This window comes from Apiospora marii, assembly GCF_038362585.1.
Source record: "Apiospora marii strain CBS 49790 chromosome Unknown utg000007l_segment0_segment0, whole genome shotgun sequence".
NCBI lineage: Eukaryota > Fungi > Ascomycota > Sordariomycetes > Amphisphaeriales > Apiosporaceae > Apiospora > Apiospora marii.
In genome coordinates this window covers 385,770-402,037 of record NW_027117379.1, presented here as the reverse complement: position 1 = coordinate 402,037, position 16,268 = coordinate 385,770, and the positions used below count along the sequence as shown (strand labels likewise).

General features: G+C 56.0%; 6 protein-coding genes across 6 annotated transcripts; 5 read left to right on the top strand and 1 right to left on the bottom strand.

The window, feature by feature from the left end:
• Nucleotides 1–250: 250 nt before the first annotated feature.
• Nucleotides 251–2,568, top strand: PG985_010539 (glycoside hydrolase; the record flags this gene model as incomplete). The annotated part of the gene is made up of 2 exons (XM_066830307.1): nt 251–2,233; nt 2,290–2,568. 2 exons carry the CDS (start codon nt 251–253, stop codon nt 2,566–2,568), a joined length of 2,262 nt encoding a protein of 753 aa, XP_066680989.1.
• A 3,018-nt stretch (nt 2,569–5,586) lies between these two features.
• PG985_010538 (uncharacterized protein) lies at nt 5,587–7,020 on the top strand (the record flags this gene model as incomplete). Its single annotated transcript, XM_066830306.1, has 3 exons — nt 5,587–6,000; nt 6,068–6,602; nt 6,671–7,020. 3 exons carry the CDS (start codon nt 5,587–5,589, stop codon nt 7,018–7,020), a joined length of 1,299 nt encoding a protein of 432 aa, XP_066680988.1.
• An 889-nt stretch (nt 7,021–7,909) lies between these two features.
• On the top strand, nt 7,910–8,329 carry PG985_010537 (uncharacterized protein; the record flags this gene model as incomplete). The annotated part of the gene is made up of 1 exon (XM_066830305.1): nt 7,910–8,329. One exon carries the CDS (start codon nt 7,910–7,912, stop codon nt 8,327–8,329), a length of 420 nt encoding a protein of 139 aa, XP_066680987.1.
• A 275-nt stretch (nt 8,330–8,604) lies between these two features.
• On the bottom strand, nt 8,605–9,309 carry PG985_010536 (uncharacterized protein; the record flags this gene model as incomplete). The annotated part of the gene is made up of 1 exon (XM_066830304.1): nt 8,605–9,309. The coding sequence occupies one exon, from the start codon at nt 9,307–9,309 to the stop codon at nt 8,605–8,607; it is 705 nt and encodes a 234-aa protein (XP_066680986.1).
• Nucleotides 9,310–10,964: 1,655 nt separating this feature from the next.
• On the top strand, nt 10,965–13,045 carry PG985_010535 (Pantothenate transporter liz1; the record flags this gene model as incomplete). The annotated part of the gene is made up of 10 exons (XM_066830303.1): nt 10,965–11,007; nt 11,074–11,139; nt 11,208–11,245; nt 11,288–11,324; nt 11,387–11,412; nt 11,475–11,548; nt 11,612–11,821; nt 11,890–12,185; nt 12,241–12,842; nt 12,899–13,045. 10 exons carry the CDS (start codon nt 10,965–10,967, stop codon nt 13,043–13,045), a joined length of 1,539 nt encoding a protein of 512 aa, XP_066680985.1.
• Nucleotides 13,046–14,785: 1,740 nt separating this feature from the next.
• On the top strand, nt 14,786–15,962 carry PG985_010534 (uncharacterized protein; the record flags this gene model as incomplete). The annotated part of the gene is made up of 2 exons (XM_066830302.1): nt 14,786–15,203; nt 15,391–15,962. 2 exons carry the CDS (start codon nt 14,786–14,788, stop codon nt 15,960–15,962), a joined length of 990 nt encoding a protein of 329 aa, XP_066680984.1.
• Between the last annotated feature and the right edge of the window lie 306 nt (nt 15,963–16,268).

Here is a 16,268-nt window from a genome sequence, read left to right as displayed (position 1 = left end):
AGAACAAGGAAACACAATTGCTCATATCTTTTGAATTTGCATTATATACTCATCAGAATACCCGGCACTAACTGCGATCGCGATACACCGGAACTACCTCATCCAATGATACATTAGACTTCAACTGTGCATTACTCTATTCTTGGCTTGGTTCACCGTTTGATCCCATCCCATACATATACCCCTGCTGGATACCCCTCCTCAATAAGACGCCCATTAAGCACGGGACTGTTCGCAAGGTAGGCAGGCAATGCAGTTCCAGCAAGATGGCAAGACGCTGTTCTTGCGCGGCGTCAACCTCGCCGATGCGAAATACCCGCCCGGCCGCCCAACCTACCTGAGGGATTCTCTGGACAACGCCGAAAGCTGCACCTACATCGGCGCGCCCCTCAAGCTCGAGGATGCACCGCAACACCTTGAGAGACTGCGCTACGTGGGTTACAATGTGCTGCGCGTGCCGGTCCCCTGGGAGGCTCTCGAGCACGCCGGCCCCGGCAAATACGACGACGAGTACATCGACTATGTGTGCAAGCTCGTCAAGATCTGCAACGAACACGGCTTCAAGGTCATCGTCAACCCGCATCAGGACCTCTGGTCGCGCCATGCCGGCGGCAGCGGCGCGCCGCTCTGGACCCTGCACGCCTGCGGCTTGAACCCCGATCGGTTCGGCGAGACGCACGCCGCCATCCGCTACTGCGAGTGGCCCCTCGACGAGCCCGACCCGGCCAAGAAGGACCCCAAGTCCATTCCGCCCATGATGTGGACGACGAACCACAACCGGCTCGTATCGTGCACCGTGTTCGCTCTCTTCTTTGGCGGGCGAGACTTTGCCCCTCTCTGCACCATCAAGGAGGACGACGGAGCCGAGGTCAATATCCAGGACTACCTGCAGCGCCACTACTACGCGGCCTACGAGCGACTAGCGGAACGACTGGGCGATTCGCCGTTCGGCTTCGACGGGATGAACGAGCCCGAGCCCGGGTACATCGGGTGGGAAAATCTGGACGTCAACGAGCGCGAGCACACGGCCAAGATCCACAGCAACCCGACGCCGATCCAGGCCATGCGGCTCGCCATGGGTCGCACGCAGAACGAGGTGCACGAGTTCCGGCTCGGGCAGACGGGCCCCCATAAGACGGGCACGATGACCATCAGCCCCGAGAAGGATGTCGGCTGCTGGTTGAAGAAGGAGGACCCCCGCTGGCCGTTCCGGCGTGGCGAGTCGTGGCCTCTCGGCACTTGCATCTGGGCCCTGCACGGCGTCTGGGATGTCGACTCGGGCGAGCTCCGGCGCCCGGATTACTTTGCCAACCTGCCGCACACGTCGGAAGCGGCGACGAAGAAGGAGAACGAGGCGGGCAGCGTCGAGTTCACGTTCGTCGAGTCGTACTGGCGCGAGTTCCACCGGCAGTGGACCGAGAGCGTGGTGCGCAAGCACTCGTCCAAGACGGTCAGCTTCATGCAGCCGTGCGTGTTCTCGCCGCTGCCGGCGCCGTCGCCGCCGGCCTCGGCGGGCTCGGACGCGCACCCGAACTCGCTGAGCGGGCAGACGGGCGGGAAGCTGGGCAAAGAGGAGCAGATGAGCCTGCTGGCGTACAGCCCGCACTTCTACGACGGGCTGACGGTGATGCGGCGGCACTGGCACGAGAGCTGGAACGCCGACGTCGTCGGGCTGATCCGGGGCCACTACAAGTTCAAGGCGTTCGGGCTGCGGGTCGGCAAGGGCAAGGTCCGCAAGGTCATCTCGGACCAGATCGGGCGGCTGGCGCTCGATGGGGCGGAGCAGGGGGTGCCGACCTTGATCGGGGAGACGGGGATCCCGTTCAACTTGGACGACGGGAAGGCTTACCGGGTCTCGCGGCCGAGCTCGAAGGCGCCGTCGCCGAGCGGGTCGCCGATTCCTAGCGCGGAGAAGAACGAGAAGAGCGCCGATGATACTACAGCCCCGGACGGCGACGGCGACGGCGACAATAAAGACGAGGAAGGCGGTGGGGGTGGTGGGGGCGACTACACGGCGCACGTCAAGGCCATGGACGCCCTGGTGTCGGCGTGCGACGACCACCTCGTCAACTTCACCTTATGGGCCTATTCGGCCGTCAACACGCACGAGTGGGGCGACGGCTGGAACGGCGAGGACCTGAGTCTGTACTGCCCGAGACGGGCTCGTTCCCGCAGCACCCCTACCTGGCCGGGTCCCGGGCGCCGGCGTCTTGGTGCCGACCTTATGTGCAGAGTCTTGCCCCCGCGTCGTCGACGACGAAGCTGGTGCGCATGGCTTTCGACCTCAAGACATCGCGGTTCGAGGCCGATGTCGAGGTCGGAGAGCAGCAGGACGATGGAGAGGTGGTCGCGAGCGTCTACGTCCCGTGGCTTCACTACCGGCAGAGCGACGAGGAAGGGGAGAAGCTAGCGCTGCAGGTCCAGGTTGCTGATAGCGATGCTTGGGAGGTTCAGGGGCAGGTGCTCACTTGGCGGATCCGCGGCGGCGGCGGTGGCAGGAAGAAGCTCGAGATTGAGAGGCAGGGGGGTGTGTTGTCGGCGCGGGAGTTGGGGACCATTATCGTGTGATGGATGGGCATGCCCTCACTTGCGCATGCCATCTTGAGTCCTACGAATTCATACCCTGTGTGATTCGCCGGTGGGACATTGACATGCTATGTTCTCTCCCCCTCAATCTGTTGTCAAGCGAGCGGTTGCAATCGGACGCCCGCGGGTTTTGTGTTTTGAATTCCATGTCATGCCATGCGATGGATTAGATTGGATGGACCTTGGAAATGTGTCACGGTTTAGATACCCCCTTTTTCACTCACTTCATAGATAGCAAACAACCTCATAAGCGCACGATACTATGTTACCTTAATGAACAAGTTTCCCTTTTTGGCTGAAGGCTGCTGGGACTTTTGGTCGGTGATCGGGATTGATTGGTTCATGCGCGATGCGATCGGCGGACGGTCCGTGACGGACGATCTGCGACCAAAGCCAGCGAGAATCCCATTTCAGTCAAACATCGCTATCTTGGCATGTGCGTGTGCATGCATCGGGCAAGGGGTCGGCCGGTTCGTCAGTCGGCTCCAAATTTCTTGATGGGTGTATATCAAATATATCAAATGTCCCGGTCGCCCGCGGGCGCACGAGCAGTTGCAGTCTGTCTATCTTTGAGTCGGTCAACTGGTTATCGAATGACTGATGATGGATGCTCAATTATGGGCTGTGGTGGCTAAGCAGAGGCGGTACTGAAGCTCAAGTACGATGCACAACTCTCCTTCCGTTTCTGTTAGGTAAGATTCCACTTATAATTGTGCATGTAGATACACCAATCAGAGATATATGCACACGCATCACGGGTTCGTTCAGGAGAAGTACAGGAAAACTGGAGTTGGCCGGACATGTTGCCGTGTTCTGGAAGTCAGGTATCGAATAAGAAAGCGGGACGCTGCCAAGAGGGAGGTGGACCGGAGGAAAACAATGCAAGAGTTGGAGACTCGATGCCTACATATGTATTCTCATTTCCTTTGCATGTGTTTCGCCAGTGCCGAACAGAAGAAATGCATCCTTGATGTTGCAGAGCATTCTTCTTCTGTGACCAACATACCGCAAGAGCAACATTGCAATTCGATGTTGGTTATTCTCAAAAATGTGTGTGTATGCGTGTTGGGCGTCGGGCATTTTGTTCCGATCGATAATTTGCAAGCATCAGCACCGACAGGCCGGTGACGACTGCTTAGGTGGGGATGCCCCCTGTTGAGGCGCTGGGCGAGCAGCCAATCTAGCGTGTTTACGTGGAACGCCTGCCGTTGTGGTAAGGTTCTTACTTGAGGTACATGCGTGCAACATGACTCCTGAATGCGAAATGTGCAAGCCACTCAACTTGTCTGCTCGCGTGCTGCTTTAGTCATGGAACTGCTAGTAAATTCGGGAGCGTGTCAGGCTTCCCGAAAGCCACTCTAACTACTGGCTGTCTGTCCACGCACTGCCGTCGTAATACTATTGGCCGTTCTCATCTTATTTTGCTTTGGGAGTGAGCCGCCTCTCTATTGACAGACGACATCGTGGTACATACAGCCTGTCAATCTGTCGGTCACAGCGAATCTGGAAGTTGGGTAATTGATGCTGTTTCCTCCTTCCGCGGGTCGCCGCTCAGGCGGTTCCTTGCCGGGCAAATTTACAAATGCAAACAATCCCAACTTGTCACTTTTTCGCTTGCGGGAGGCAGTTGGCAGGTAGGCAGGTGGTCTCGTGCGTGGCTACCCGCTACAGTTGCTGCTAGACCTGCTAGCGGTGCATCGCATCGCTGATGGTGGGCCCATTCCCAGATAGCGCCCAGTCTATCAGTTCGGCAGCGGAGTAGGGGCGGTCTCTGTCTCGAAAAAAAAAAAGTTGATGCTGGGCCCAATACCCGTACCAACAGGACTTTTCGGCGATGTCCCCCCTTGGCGTGCACAGCCCATGCGACTGTGCACAACGGCAAACTTTTCCGGGCGTTCAGACGACAAATGCCATGCTTAATCTCCATCCTTTAATGGGTGTGTCTAGGGCGCGTACTGTATGTACGGACATGAGGTGAAACCCACCTACATCAGCCCAGGCACTGTCGCACATCGAGAGAAAAATCATGCCAGGAAGAACAAGTCACGAGGCGGGTTCAATAGCAGCCCTTTTCACGATCAGGGTGGGCTTTTCCCTTACCGCCAGCTCGGGCTGAGAATTCAGTCAGATCATGCCGGAGCTTGCGACAGAAAACGGAGACTGAGCTTCTCAAAGTCCGCTGGACGGACAAAGATAGAATCCGCACCGGCACCAACTGCGATAGTTCAATGCGACCTGGTCCCGAGGTACGAGGTTTTTGGCACGCAATGGCCCCAGACTGACCGACTAGCAATGTATCCATCGTGAAAGATGTTCGATCAATATCAGGGTATCCATGCCATCTGGTGTTCTTCCCCCACAAGGGAAGAATCGTGGATGTACGCGGAAGCCGTGTACCCACCACACCTTGCCAGCAGAGCTTTTGCGTGCCTGACGTCAAGACCAGCAATTACACACGGTGACACATTCGACGACACCACCAATCGAGCTGCCAGAACACTAGCCAGCGCGTGCCCTAGCACAGTATCTGGGCATGACTGCCCAGAGTATCCAGAGTATACCATGGGCTCCGCGGTGCTCTTGGCGGCCCACGTTGGTCAGCCGGTTATCCGATGACCTCTCCACTGGCCTGCCCAACATGGAGGCATCATGTAGCAAAGCATGTCGCAGCTCAATACAATCGCGGAGACCGAGAGATTGCCATATCCAGGATGCCGGATCTCTCAAAATCTGGGGCTTTCCCTCCAACACTGCATGGTCTTTTGTGGCTTTCCATCCCTAATTGCCTTTCCGACTGAGACCCTTTTTCCCGTTAACGCCATCCCATCCAGATAGACTTCGAGTCTGTCTCACGCCCTCTTTCCTGATTGCGTATCCCACCTGCTTTAGCTCGACCCCGGAACGGAAACGACCATTGCTTGATTGCTTGGAGCCAGCGACCATAGAACTTTCTTTGGGGTATCTTTCCTCGATCTTGCTTTCGACCAGCAAACCGTGATCATGGGTGTTGGAGGTCTTGCCGAACCCGTCGTGGTGGTGTCGCTACTTGCCGGCGGTGTCATCGTGAACCGCAATACGAACTACAAATTGTTCGCCAAGCGCGGAGAACAACAATGGAAGGAGAAGGGCAACGACGACGAAGTACGATCCTCGAGGACATCCTCATCGGACGAGACCGCCGTCGAGGATGACGATGCCTACTCTCCCATGACAGAAGGCCTGCTCGAAGACGATTACCTCACATCACCGGCCGCGGCGGAGCCAGTGTGGAGGAGGAGAGAAGTTGGGATCTGGAAGTACCGGGGCAGTGTGGTTTCTCCCAATACGCGGGTTTTCAAGGATACCTTCCTAAGCCGGCTGTTAATCAAGCTCCCTTTCCTCTGTGAGGTCTGGTATTGGGCTCTGATTTACTGGGTAAGTCCGCAGCGTCATTCCCATGCGCAAGCGACACGGACAAGAGGTACTAATAGTGGCCCTCAAGGTCTATCAACTCGGTCGCGCTGTTTCGGCGCTCACGCTTGTCGAGGGAACCGTCAATGTCGCACGCCGTCACGGCCTCCAGGTCGTCCACCTAGAACAGAAACTAGGCCTCTTCCTCGAACCGGCGATCCAAAAGATCTTCCTGCCCCATACGACCCTGATGCCGTGGATCAACCGCCTCTACTCATTCATCCACATCCCGGCCACCATCTTCTTCCTCGTCTGCCTGTACTACTACTGCATTGTGCGCAACCGCGTGAATGAGCGTCAGGACGGCAAAGAAGTCGGACAGAGTGCAGGCTCCCCGGCTGGCGCGCCCCTTTTCCAAGCCCGCCGCCGCACCATGGCCATGTGCAACCTGATCGCCTTCGTCATCTTCACGCTCTGGCCCTGCATGCCCCCTCGCCTGCTGAGCGACCCCAATGCGCAAGGAGCCGATGCCACGGAGGGCCGAACATATGGCTTCGTCGACACCGTTCACGGTGCCGACGGCGATGCCAGCTACTGGACGCAAAACAAGTTCTGCAACCAATATGGTAAGACACCCATTCTTTCTCGGTCGACGTTGCCGATTTTCCTTTGGCCTAGACTAATATCCTGTTAGCTGCTATGCCCTCGCTCCACTTTGGCTACAGCCTCATGATCGGCCTGACGGTAGCCACGCTGCCCCTAAACGCGCGCCACCGCGCCACCCGCCCCGTTACCATTTCCAACATGCGATTCCACCTGCCCTCGACGCCGCGCCTGCTCTGCCTGTTCTTCGGCTTCTTCTACCCGTTCATCATCCTCGTCGCCATCGTCTCGACCGCCAACCACTTCATCCTCGATGCCGTTGCCGGCGCCATGGTCTGCGGTATCGCCTGGAAGGGCAACAAGTTCATGCTGAACCTGCTCCCGCTCGAGGACTACTTCTTGTGGTGTGTCCGCATCAATAAGCCGAGATCAGCATCTTAGTCGAGCCGACATGCGATTGATGTCTCAATCCTGAGTGTGCAGGCATTATCTGAAAAGCGCCAGGAGTAATTTTTAATCTTCTTGTTTACCTAGACTTTGGCACATACCTACATACCTACTTACCTTTTCAAACACATTGCTGTGTAGACTGGACACCGTGCAGTTGCACCGGAAATAGAGCTTGGGATATGATTGGGCTGGCGTTTTTGGGGAAACGAAATGCAGTTTCATCATCACGATCATATCTTGAGCGCGGCGCTCTTGGGATATACAGAGTTACATATAGAAGTACATCTGTGTAATGGCGACAATGAGATTAACCTTCTTACTTCACCTGCTTTCCGCATTGTTGCTCTTGCTGGATTGACCTGTGCCTGGCTGATTGCGAATTGACATTACAAATTCCGGCACTGGAATGACCAGGGGACTTCGTCTACCGCGACCACGACGAACTAGCAACCAATCAAGAAGGCCCTCGCGACTACTTAGGCAACGGGAGTCATGTGTACAGCAGTCTTCCATCACCAAATCATCGACAGCCGGAGAGATTTCCCCTTTATCTCCGCTTGGTAAACGACACTAGGCGAAGATCGTGGTGGGGCTTCAGCTACACGCCAGGCCAATCAGTCGCATACCGGCCCAACTTACGTCATGTCGACTTGCAGCTATCCTGCACGGCATCGCCTACGTCATGGGCAGTTTCTTTGCGGGCTGGCTCTCGTCGGGTCACATAAAGCTGGCTGATAACCACTCCGAGGTTTCTTGGCGACATAACGTACACTTTTCATACCAAGACCTACCTACACAACGTCCTTCTTCACTCTCATCTGAAGAAGAAACCATAAAGCCCTTTACACACACACACAAAACGCCCATCAACACCACCAAAATGACCGGCATCATCGACGACGTCAAGTCGGGCCTCAAGGGCATCCGCGGCGCCGGCGACGCCATCCGCGGCACCGCCATGGAGAAGACGGACGAGGTCTTCGACAACGACAACAACCACCCGCAGACGCAGGTGTCGCAGGCGCAGCACCGCGGCCTCGTCGAGAAGGGCAAGCAGGACATCGCGGGGACGGACCACATGGTCGCGCGGCACGAGCAGAAGCACGGCAAGCAGACGGCGACCGGTGGCGCCGCGGCGGCGGCTTCGGAACCTGTTGCTTCCTCCACTCCGAAAACCGCCAACACTACGACTGCTGGGACTACGCCGTCGACAGGGACTGCGCCCTCGACGACGACAGGGACTGGGGTTGGGGGTGCTACGGAGACCGGAACGACGGGGGCCAACTCGCATGTGGTTTGAGGAAGTTGATTTCGGGCAGCTAGGGATGGCGGTTTTTATGATTAACGATCGGAATTGGACACTTTCACACCATTATATAATGACTTTGAGACAAGGCTATGCCTATGATACGTTTGTCGGGAATCAGAGGCAGGCGATGAACGATTGCATTGTGTATGTCTACCTGTAGCTCGCCTCCCAGCATAACTTTCCTCTGTCACCCTTCCAAATATCTTACACGCCATATGCTCTTTGCTTGATCACAGCCACCCTGCTCGCTGCTACATGATTGATAATTAGTCCTTCACATCCCGCATAACATCCTTAGCGACGTCCTGGATCACCTCTACAGCACGTTTCAGATCGCCAGCCTGGCCCTTTACCATTCTCAACTCGCTGCGAAGTGAAACCAGCTCCTCATCCTTTTCCTCGATGGTCTTACAGAGCCGCTTCTCAGTGCGGTTGCTAGCAATCTTCGCGTCCCTAATCTCTCGCGTGTGTTCGGCAATCCGCAGCTCGAGGTCGTCGTCAGCTTCCATCAGCTGAACTTGCAACTCGTCCAGACTGGCGTGAAGGCTTTCGTTGGCAAATGAGGTCTCCTTGTGTTTTTCTTCCTCATCGGCCAGACGCTTGGCGGATCGTTTGACCTGTTGGACGAGGTGCTCGGCCACGCCCTTCTGATACTCCAACTGCCGCTGAAGTTCCACCACTTGACCGGACGGGGTGTTTCCATCGGTGCTGTTACCAAAAGAACCGGTTATGAGACTGGCGACTCTCATACCGATGTCACCCATGGCCGCGCTCATGCCGTCTCGCTCTGGCGCTTCTGTTGGATATCCACTGCCAAGTTCTGGGCTCTCTTCGTGGGCGAACGCGTCCTCGAATGGTCGTTTGCGCGGGACTGGGAGGTCTGCAGCGTCTGGGCTGGCAGACGACGTGGTCTTGATCTTGGGCAGTTCATCTTCAATATCACTCATGGTCTCTGCTGTTGAAGGTGGCATCGTGGTAGATACCTTCAACCAGGAGGGTTTGGACGATCTTGGTCTCTTCCTGCCAGGCGCCATGGTGTCTTTGCTGTGCTGGGAGGTTGATGGGTGGTGTTTGGGGGTTCAGCATGGAAATTGGAAGATTTGTGACCGACATCCATCCATTATCCATTGAGTAGGGGTATTCAAGTTGGAAGTCGCGGACCAGTCGCTACCGCAGAGAACCAATCAGGCACAGTGTACGCCCCAGCTGTCTCCCAATTTGATATCAAAAGAAAGGGAAGGAGCGCAGCGTGAGTCACGGCTATTACGTCAAACTTGTAATAATCAAGTCCACTGGCAGAATATTCGGAAGGTGCAAACTACGCCAAGCATGTGTTGGCACATCACACCTCTGCCTTAGGTAAGGATACATCAATTTCGAGGAGCGATATTATGCAACTTGTGCTTCTCCACCGATTAAGAGTTCCAATGAATTTGTCGGTCTCAAGCCAAATATAGACACGTCGTAGTCGGTGCAGTGGAACGCTGTAATTTTTGGGTAGGTAGATTTTCTCAAAGATCGATGGAATCACATTGCGACTTAACACACCAGCTCTTTCTGCTTGTCAGGTCTCTTATCATTGGCGCAAAAGCTAACATATCTAATACTGCGAGCTACTCCCACCTGCTTGAAACGGTCCAGACCAAATAGGGGGATCTAAGTTTGCATGTACTTCCCTGAACGAACATGACGTAGCGAGCGCCCAGATCACCATCATGGACAATACATCAATATATTGATTAACGCCTGGAATCTCTAGTCAGTTTACTGGTCACGGTTGAATGTTCTACCCAGTCGTCGTGGCTGCTGCCACTTATAAGGCATTCAGTCAGATGCCGAAACCCATAGCAGTGTCTCCATTCCCGACCTACTTGCTTGCCTTCTACCTTGCAATGAGCAAATAATTTCCGAACAGTCGTCAGTCTTGTACACAGATGCGTTTAGTTGGTATTGATTAGATGATGTGCTTTAGATTTGCAGAAATAAAAAAAACACTCATCTTCACGGAACTTGCCGGCGCTTAACCCCCTGAATGCGGCCCTTGTCATCGATAGCTTCTTCAATGTCAGCCAGCCACAAGCAACCATCCTCGACCCCACAACGGGGAGACCTGTAAATATCCCTTCCTTAGTAAGGCATAGCGAAAGGCCCAATCGCATTGGAAGAGATTTCTTTTATCAGATCAAAGCTAGCTGAACACACGTGGTGCGGATATCGGAGCAGAGTCCGGGGCGCCGTCCAAATCCTGACAAGCGCCTCCAACCCCACAGGCGATGACATATTACGCGAACTCGAGGTTCCACTGCCAAGCAGAATTAGCACCGGTCACGATGCTCTTTAGGCATAGTCGCCATGCGTGCCCGGTATCTGATCGTACGTTATCTAATCAATCAAATCTTTTCTTCATGCCTGAACCCGGCATGAACCCTTGGAGGGTCCCGATGCTCGGGGTTGCCACGGCTCGTGTCCAAGGTTCGTGACCTGGTCGGCCAAGACAGGAGAGCGGCATAGCAGGCGGGCAGAGATCAAAAAGGCGGCCGGGCCCTCGAATCATGCGTGCTTGGTTATCAATCTCCCTGCCTCCCTCCTCAGCTCGATCATTTTGGGTCACGGAAGCACCAGCGCAATGTCGAACGAAGAAAAGCTCGCACCGGCGGACACCACGGGTGGTATGTGACCCGACTCACGATCCGAACGATGGAGATCAATTGCTAATCGAGTTCGCACCGTAGTAGCACCGGCCCTCGATAGAGTCTCTTCGGTCAAGAGCAAAGAGGAAGCCAAGCTGGTTCGGAAGTTGGGTACGTCGCCCATTGACCACCCGTATGACGGGCAAATCCACTTGAGCAATTGTGCTGACACTTGACAGACTTCTTCATTTTGGTACTGCTCCTGGCCCTCACCGACGTTTGTCGGGTGCGCTATGACTAATAAAGGGATCGCATACAGACCTACGCTTGCTTCAGCTACTTCTTCAACTACCTGGGTAAGCGCCTACCGGATCGCAACCGACTATGTTAGTGCGCAGCTAACCTGGCCACCAAACAGATCGAGCAGCCTTCGCCAATGCCTACGTACGAACACCGCTTCCACCAACCCTCGATTATCTACCCCCAACTGACGTTTCCCATTTCAGGTCGCTGGACTGAAGGAGTCGCTAGACCTCACCGGAGCCGACTACAATGTCCTCCTGTCCCTCGCAACCGCTGGGTGAGTCGGCCCATCCGCAATCCGCACTCCAACACGACTAACCAATCCGACTTCCACATACAGCCTCCTGATCGGCCAGATCCCCAATAGCATCATCATCCAAAAGGTCCCACCGCGCATATGGTTCCCCTCTATGGTGCTCCTCTGGGCAGGCCTCACCATGGCCAGCGCTGCCTGCAAGACCTACAGCCAACTATGTGCCGTGAGATTCCTCATGGGTTTTGCTGAAGCAAGCACCTACGCAGGCAACATCTACGTCATGGGGTCATGGTAGTATGTACCCACTCACTGCTCGGATGTGCCAATACACCCACGCTGACTTCTGCCCTCACTCGATGTAGCAAGACCAGTGAGATCGCCAAGCGGACCGCAATGTTCACGGTTTCGGGCCAGGTGGGCGTCATGTTTGCTGGCGTCATGATGGCCGCCATCTACACGACCATGGATGGACACAGCGACCTGGCCGGTTGGCAATGGGTATTTCTCATCGACGGCATCATCACCTGCCCCATCGCGTTGTTCGGGTTCCTTTACTTCCCTGACCTACCCGAGACGACGCGCGCGCCTTACCTAAACCAGACGGAACGTAACCTGGCCCTTGATCGCTTGCCACCGAAGAGTGAAGACGGACATAACAGTAAGATAGGCGGCGCCAAATCGCGTTGACGATGCCGACTAACCTTGACCTTCAGTCCAAGTATGGAGCCTCACCAAGCGCGTCCTAGGCCAGCCCACCATCTACATCTGCTGCGTCTTCTCACTGCTCAGCGCGGCGCTGCAGGCGATCCCCACGCAGAACTTGATGCTGCTGTATCTCAAGAACCAGCAGAAGGCGCGCCACTACACACAAGCCCAGGTCAACACGCTACCGCTCGGTGTGCAGGCTATGGGGATTGTCTCCGAGCTGGGTGCTTCCCTCGTCATCGACCGTTTCCCGCGGCACCGCGTCTCCGTGGGCCTGGCACTCTGCGCGCTCCAGGCCATTGGCGCGATCGTGCTGCTGATCCCAACTATGACGCTCGCGGGCAACTTCGCCGCCTTCTACCTCGCGGCGACGGCTTACAGCATCAATCCGCTGCTGTACGGTTGGATCAATGTCATCGTGGCCCGCGGTGGTGACGACGCGGCGCGGTCCGTCGTAATCGCCTCTATGGTCGCCAGCGGGTTCCTGCTCTGGACCTTCTGGGGTATCGCACTGTACCCCGCTGACGACGCGCCCTACTGGCGGAACGGATATATCGCGCTGCTGTGCATTATCGTGGCGCTGGGGTGCTGGTTGTTCGTTGTCAGATGGGTGAGGTTGACGTCTTCGCTTCTTCATTTGAGTCACGTTACTAATGCCTGCTTTAGCTTGATGGATACACAGCGAGAAAGTATGGCACGGCGGAAGAACCGATCATTGCTAGGGATAGCGCAGGAGTTCAGGAGGTCAAAGGAGCAGCGGACGAAGAAACCAGAAGTGATAAACAGGCGAACACTGATGCGAGAGCTATCTAATCCGCCTAGCGGCATGGCATGGGGAGACCTTCCAAGGGGAGGGGGAGACCTATACCGTGGAGGTCAAAGTCACGCGCGAAGATATGCGCATCTTTGCTCGATTAGAAACAAGAAGGTGCTCTCGCGTCGCCTCTGTTGGGGGTCCACTCATCAATAACCCAATTCCAAGCATATTTCGAATTTGATCACGTGTCTGACATGGAAAACATGTTTCTGAAGGGCATCCATATAAACTACCGATGTTGGAACGCACCACAACGGATCTGTTTAGAAAAGGGGGGCGGTTTGAAGACATGCCTTGGTTTGGCTCTGCTGCTTCTAGAGATGGCGTTAAGCCCAAGCTCAACAGCCTAGCATGACACCACCGCTGTGCCGGCCAGCATCCGAGAACTTCAATCGTAAACTACTCTTCTTTCACAATAAACACAGCCGCAGCCGCAGCCGCAGTGGTGCATTGAAGAATTGAGCTCTAGCAGGCGGTTATTGGAATGACACTTGCTTCCAAACGGGTCTAATGTTGGCCTGAAACGCCATTTCTTGCACGCGCAACACCAACTCCGACTTCCACCAGCCACACGATGCAACTTGGATAACTACCAGAATACTGCAGTATAACGGCTGAAGATATACCTCATATGAAAATAGAGCCCGAGTATCACAATCTACCGGTTGTTGTTGGTGATGCGCATGCAATTGGCCGTCGCAGAAGTGAAGTACGGAGTAAGTTGCGCGAAACCAGACCCGAGCTGCAGTTGTTTGGGGGGCTGATGTGGGGTTCAACGCCCTACCGATTCGCCAAGTTTGGACCCTACCGGACCAAACATGATGGACTCGTCCCAACTTTTGCAGCTTCAAGGCACGTCTGATGTCTGTTCCCGCCCGACAAATCTCTCCCCGGAGCTTGGCTCGAATCCTCGAATCGCGCCGCGGCTCATTCCCTCCAAATCGAAATGGCCATTTGAAACTCGCATGGTAGGGGGAGCGTGGACCAACCTGGGTTTGTCCCAAAATCGGCTGGTGCCAATCGAGACCATGTCCCTATTTCCAGACACTCCTCAAACACTAGGCGACATGGGTCCGGTTGGTTGATCAGCAACCAGTAGATCCGGGACGAACGCGATCGCCATATATCTGTCATATAGGTAGCTCAGATGACTTGCCTATCGTATGCCTGTCAGGTTTGCGATATAGGGAGACCCCTGATGAAATAGGAAAGAGAGGGCCATTCAAACATCGCGAATGGCCGCCGCGCGCAAGGGCCGCACTTCCCTTTCTCAGTGCCCCATGCCGGTCTCTCTGGCAGGGGTTTCAAACAACGACGAGAGCCTCCACCACCACCACACATGTTGGGCAGCGCCTTCCTCCACCCCCGTTCATTCATGCTTAAGGCATGGCGAACTCTCGTCCCTTCTTCATATTATTTCATCTATTGCAGACTACCTAATTCATAACCTTATGTACTCCGATACTGGCCAAGTCGATCTGCCATCTCATCGGCCTTTAATCGCCTCTTCCCATCTCACTGTCGTCGCTCTTTTGGACGAAGGCTTTATTTCACCAACCAGGGGAATCATGTGCTGATTGAACGAACCATTTGCAAATAACATCGGTCGAATTTCGGAAAGACGCGACTTTGAACTACCGACTTCTTCTTGCTATATACCAGGGTCCCTTCTTCATCGATATCTGTCGCATTTCTTAGCCTCTTAGGCCATCTTCCTCACAGGTTCAACCGTCACCATGAAGTATAAGACGATAACACTTGCTTCGCTGCTCTCGATATCGCTCGCGACCACGGGCTCACTGGCCCAACCACCGCCACCACCCGCCAAGGGCGCCGGCGCCGTAGGGCCAAGTGCACAACAACCTGGCGCAGGTCCAGCATCACCACCAGGCATAGTTGCGAATGCAGCAGCGGCACCAGCAGCAGCAGCAGCCCCCGCCGCTGCGGCGGGAGGACCGGCGCCGCCGGCGCCGCCCGCGAAGGACGCCGGTGGAAAAGGAAAACCAGGGTCGCCCGGAGCGGCAGAGGCTGCTGGCGCAGCAGCAGCAGGCGCGCCACCAGATGCCAAAGGCGCAGGACCGGGACCTCTAGGAGTAGCCCTTGGAGCCGCAGCAGGTGCAGCGGCCCCGGTTGCACCACCACCAGGAGCATCGGGTAAGTGATACGGAAGAAGCCGTTATTTCTTTCCTTCGTCAACGTGATGTTATGAGCTCCCACGTGCAGTGGACCATGTCCTGCTTGCCAATGTCCGAGAAACATGGACGTCCCGATCACCACTTCCAGCCACGACCTCTGTGAACATGCTGCATACGATGACAACTAACCTCAAGTGTTGGCATAGGCGCACCAGCACCACCTCCTCCCCCCTCAGGGACCAACGCACCTCCTCCGCCTCCCGCAGGGGGCGCTGCCCCGCCGGCACCTCCGGCTGGAGGACAAGCACCGCCGCCACCACCAGCTGGCTCTGGCGCACCACCACCGCCGCCAGCCGGAGCACCACCACCCCCGGCTGGTTCAGGTGCACCGCCCGCCAAAGGCGGAGCACCACCGCCAGCTGCTGGAGGACAACCGCCCCCACCTCCGGCCGGCTCTGGTGCGCCGCCGCCGCCGCCTGCTGGAGGACAAGCACCACCACCAGCACCAGATGCTGGTGGAATCGGTCCGCCGCCCCCTGCAGGCGCCGGCGGTGCTGCTCCACCACCACCAGCCAAGGGCGGAGCCGCCGGTCCCGGAGCAGCGACCCCAGCAGCAGGGGCAGGGGCAGGGGCAGGCACCCCGGCGGGAGGCGCCAGAGTCCCGGGTCAGAGCGACAGTCTTGGCCCGCCCATCGTCACTGGTAACGCGAACACCCACCGCGCCTGGACTGCCGGGCTCGTAGTCGCGCTGGGTGCGGCGGTGGTCTTGACGCACTAGACTTGCGACAGTCTCTCAACGGCGTATGACGTTCGACTTTCTTGTACCATCGGCTCGCCAGACGAGCCAAGCAAGTGCACTTTCCTTATACTCGCATATGATATACGAAAAAAGGGCTACAGGATGGTTCGATCTAAAACCGATACATGGGCTGGATTGAGGGAGGCAAGTGGCGTTAACGTCTGCTCTTGAAGAGTAGGGCGTGGCCGCTAAATGGATTTACTGGTTGATACGGCGAGGCGTTCATAATGATGTACATAATTTGCTGACGGTACTTGTAGATAGCCCATGTATGTATATTTATCG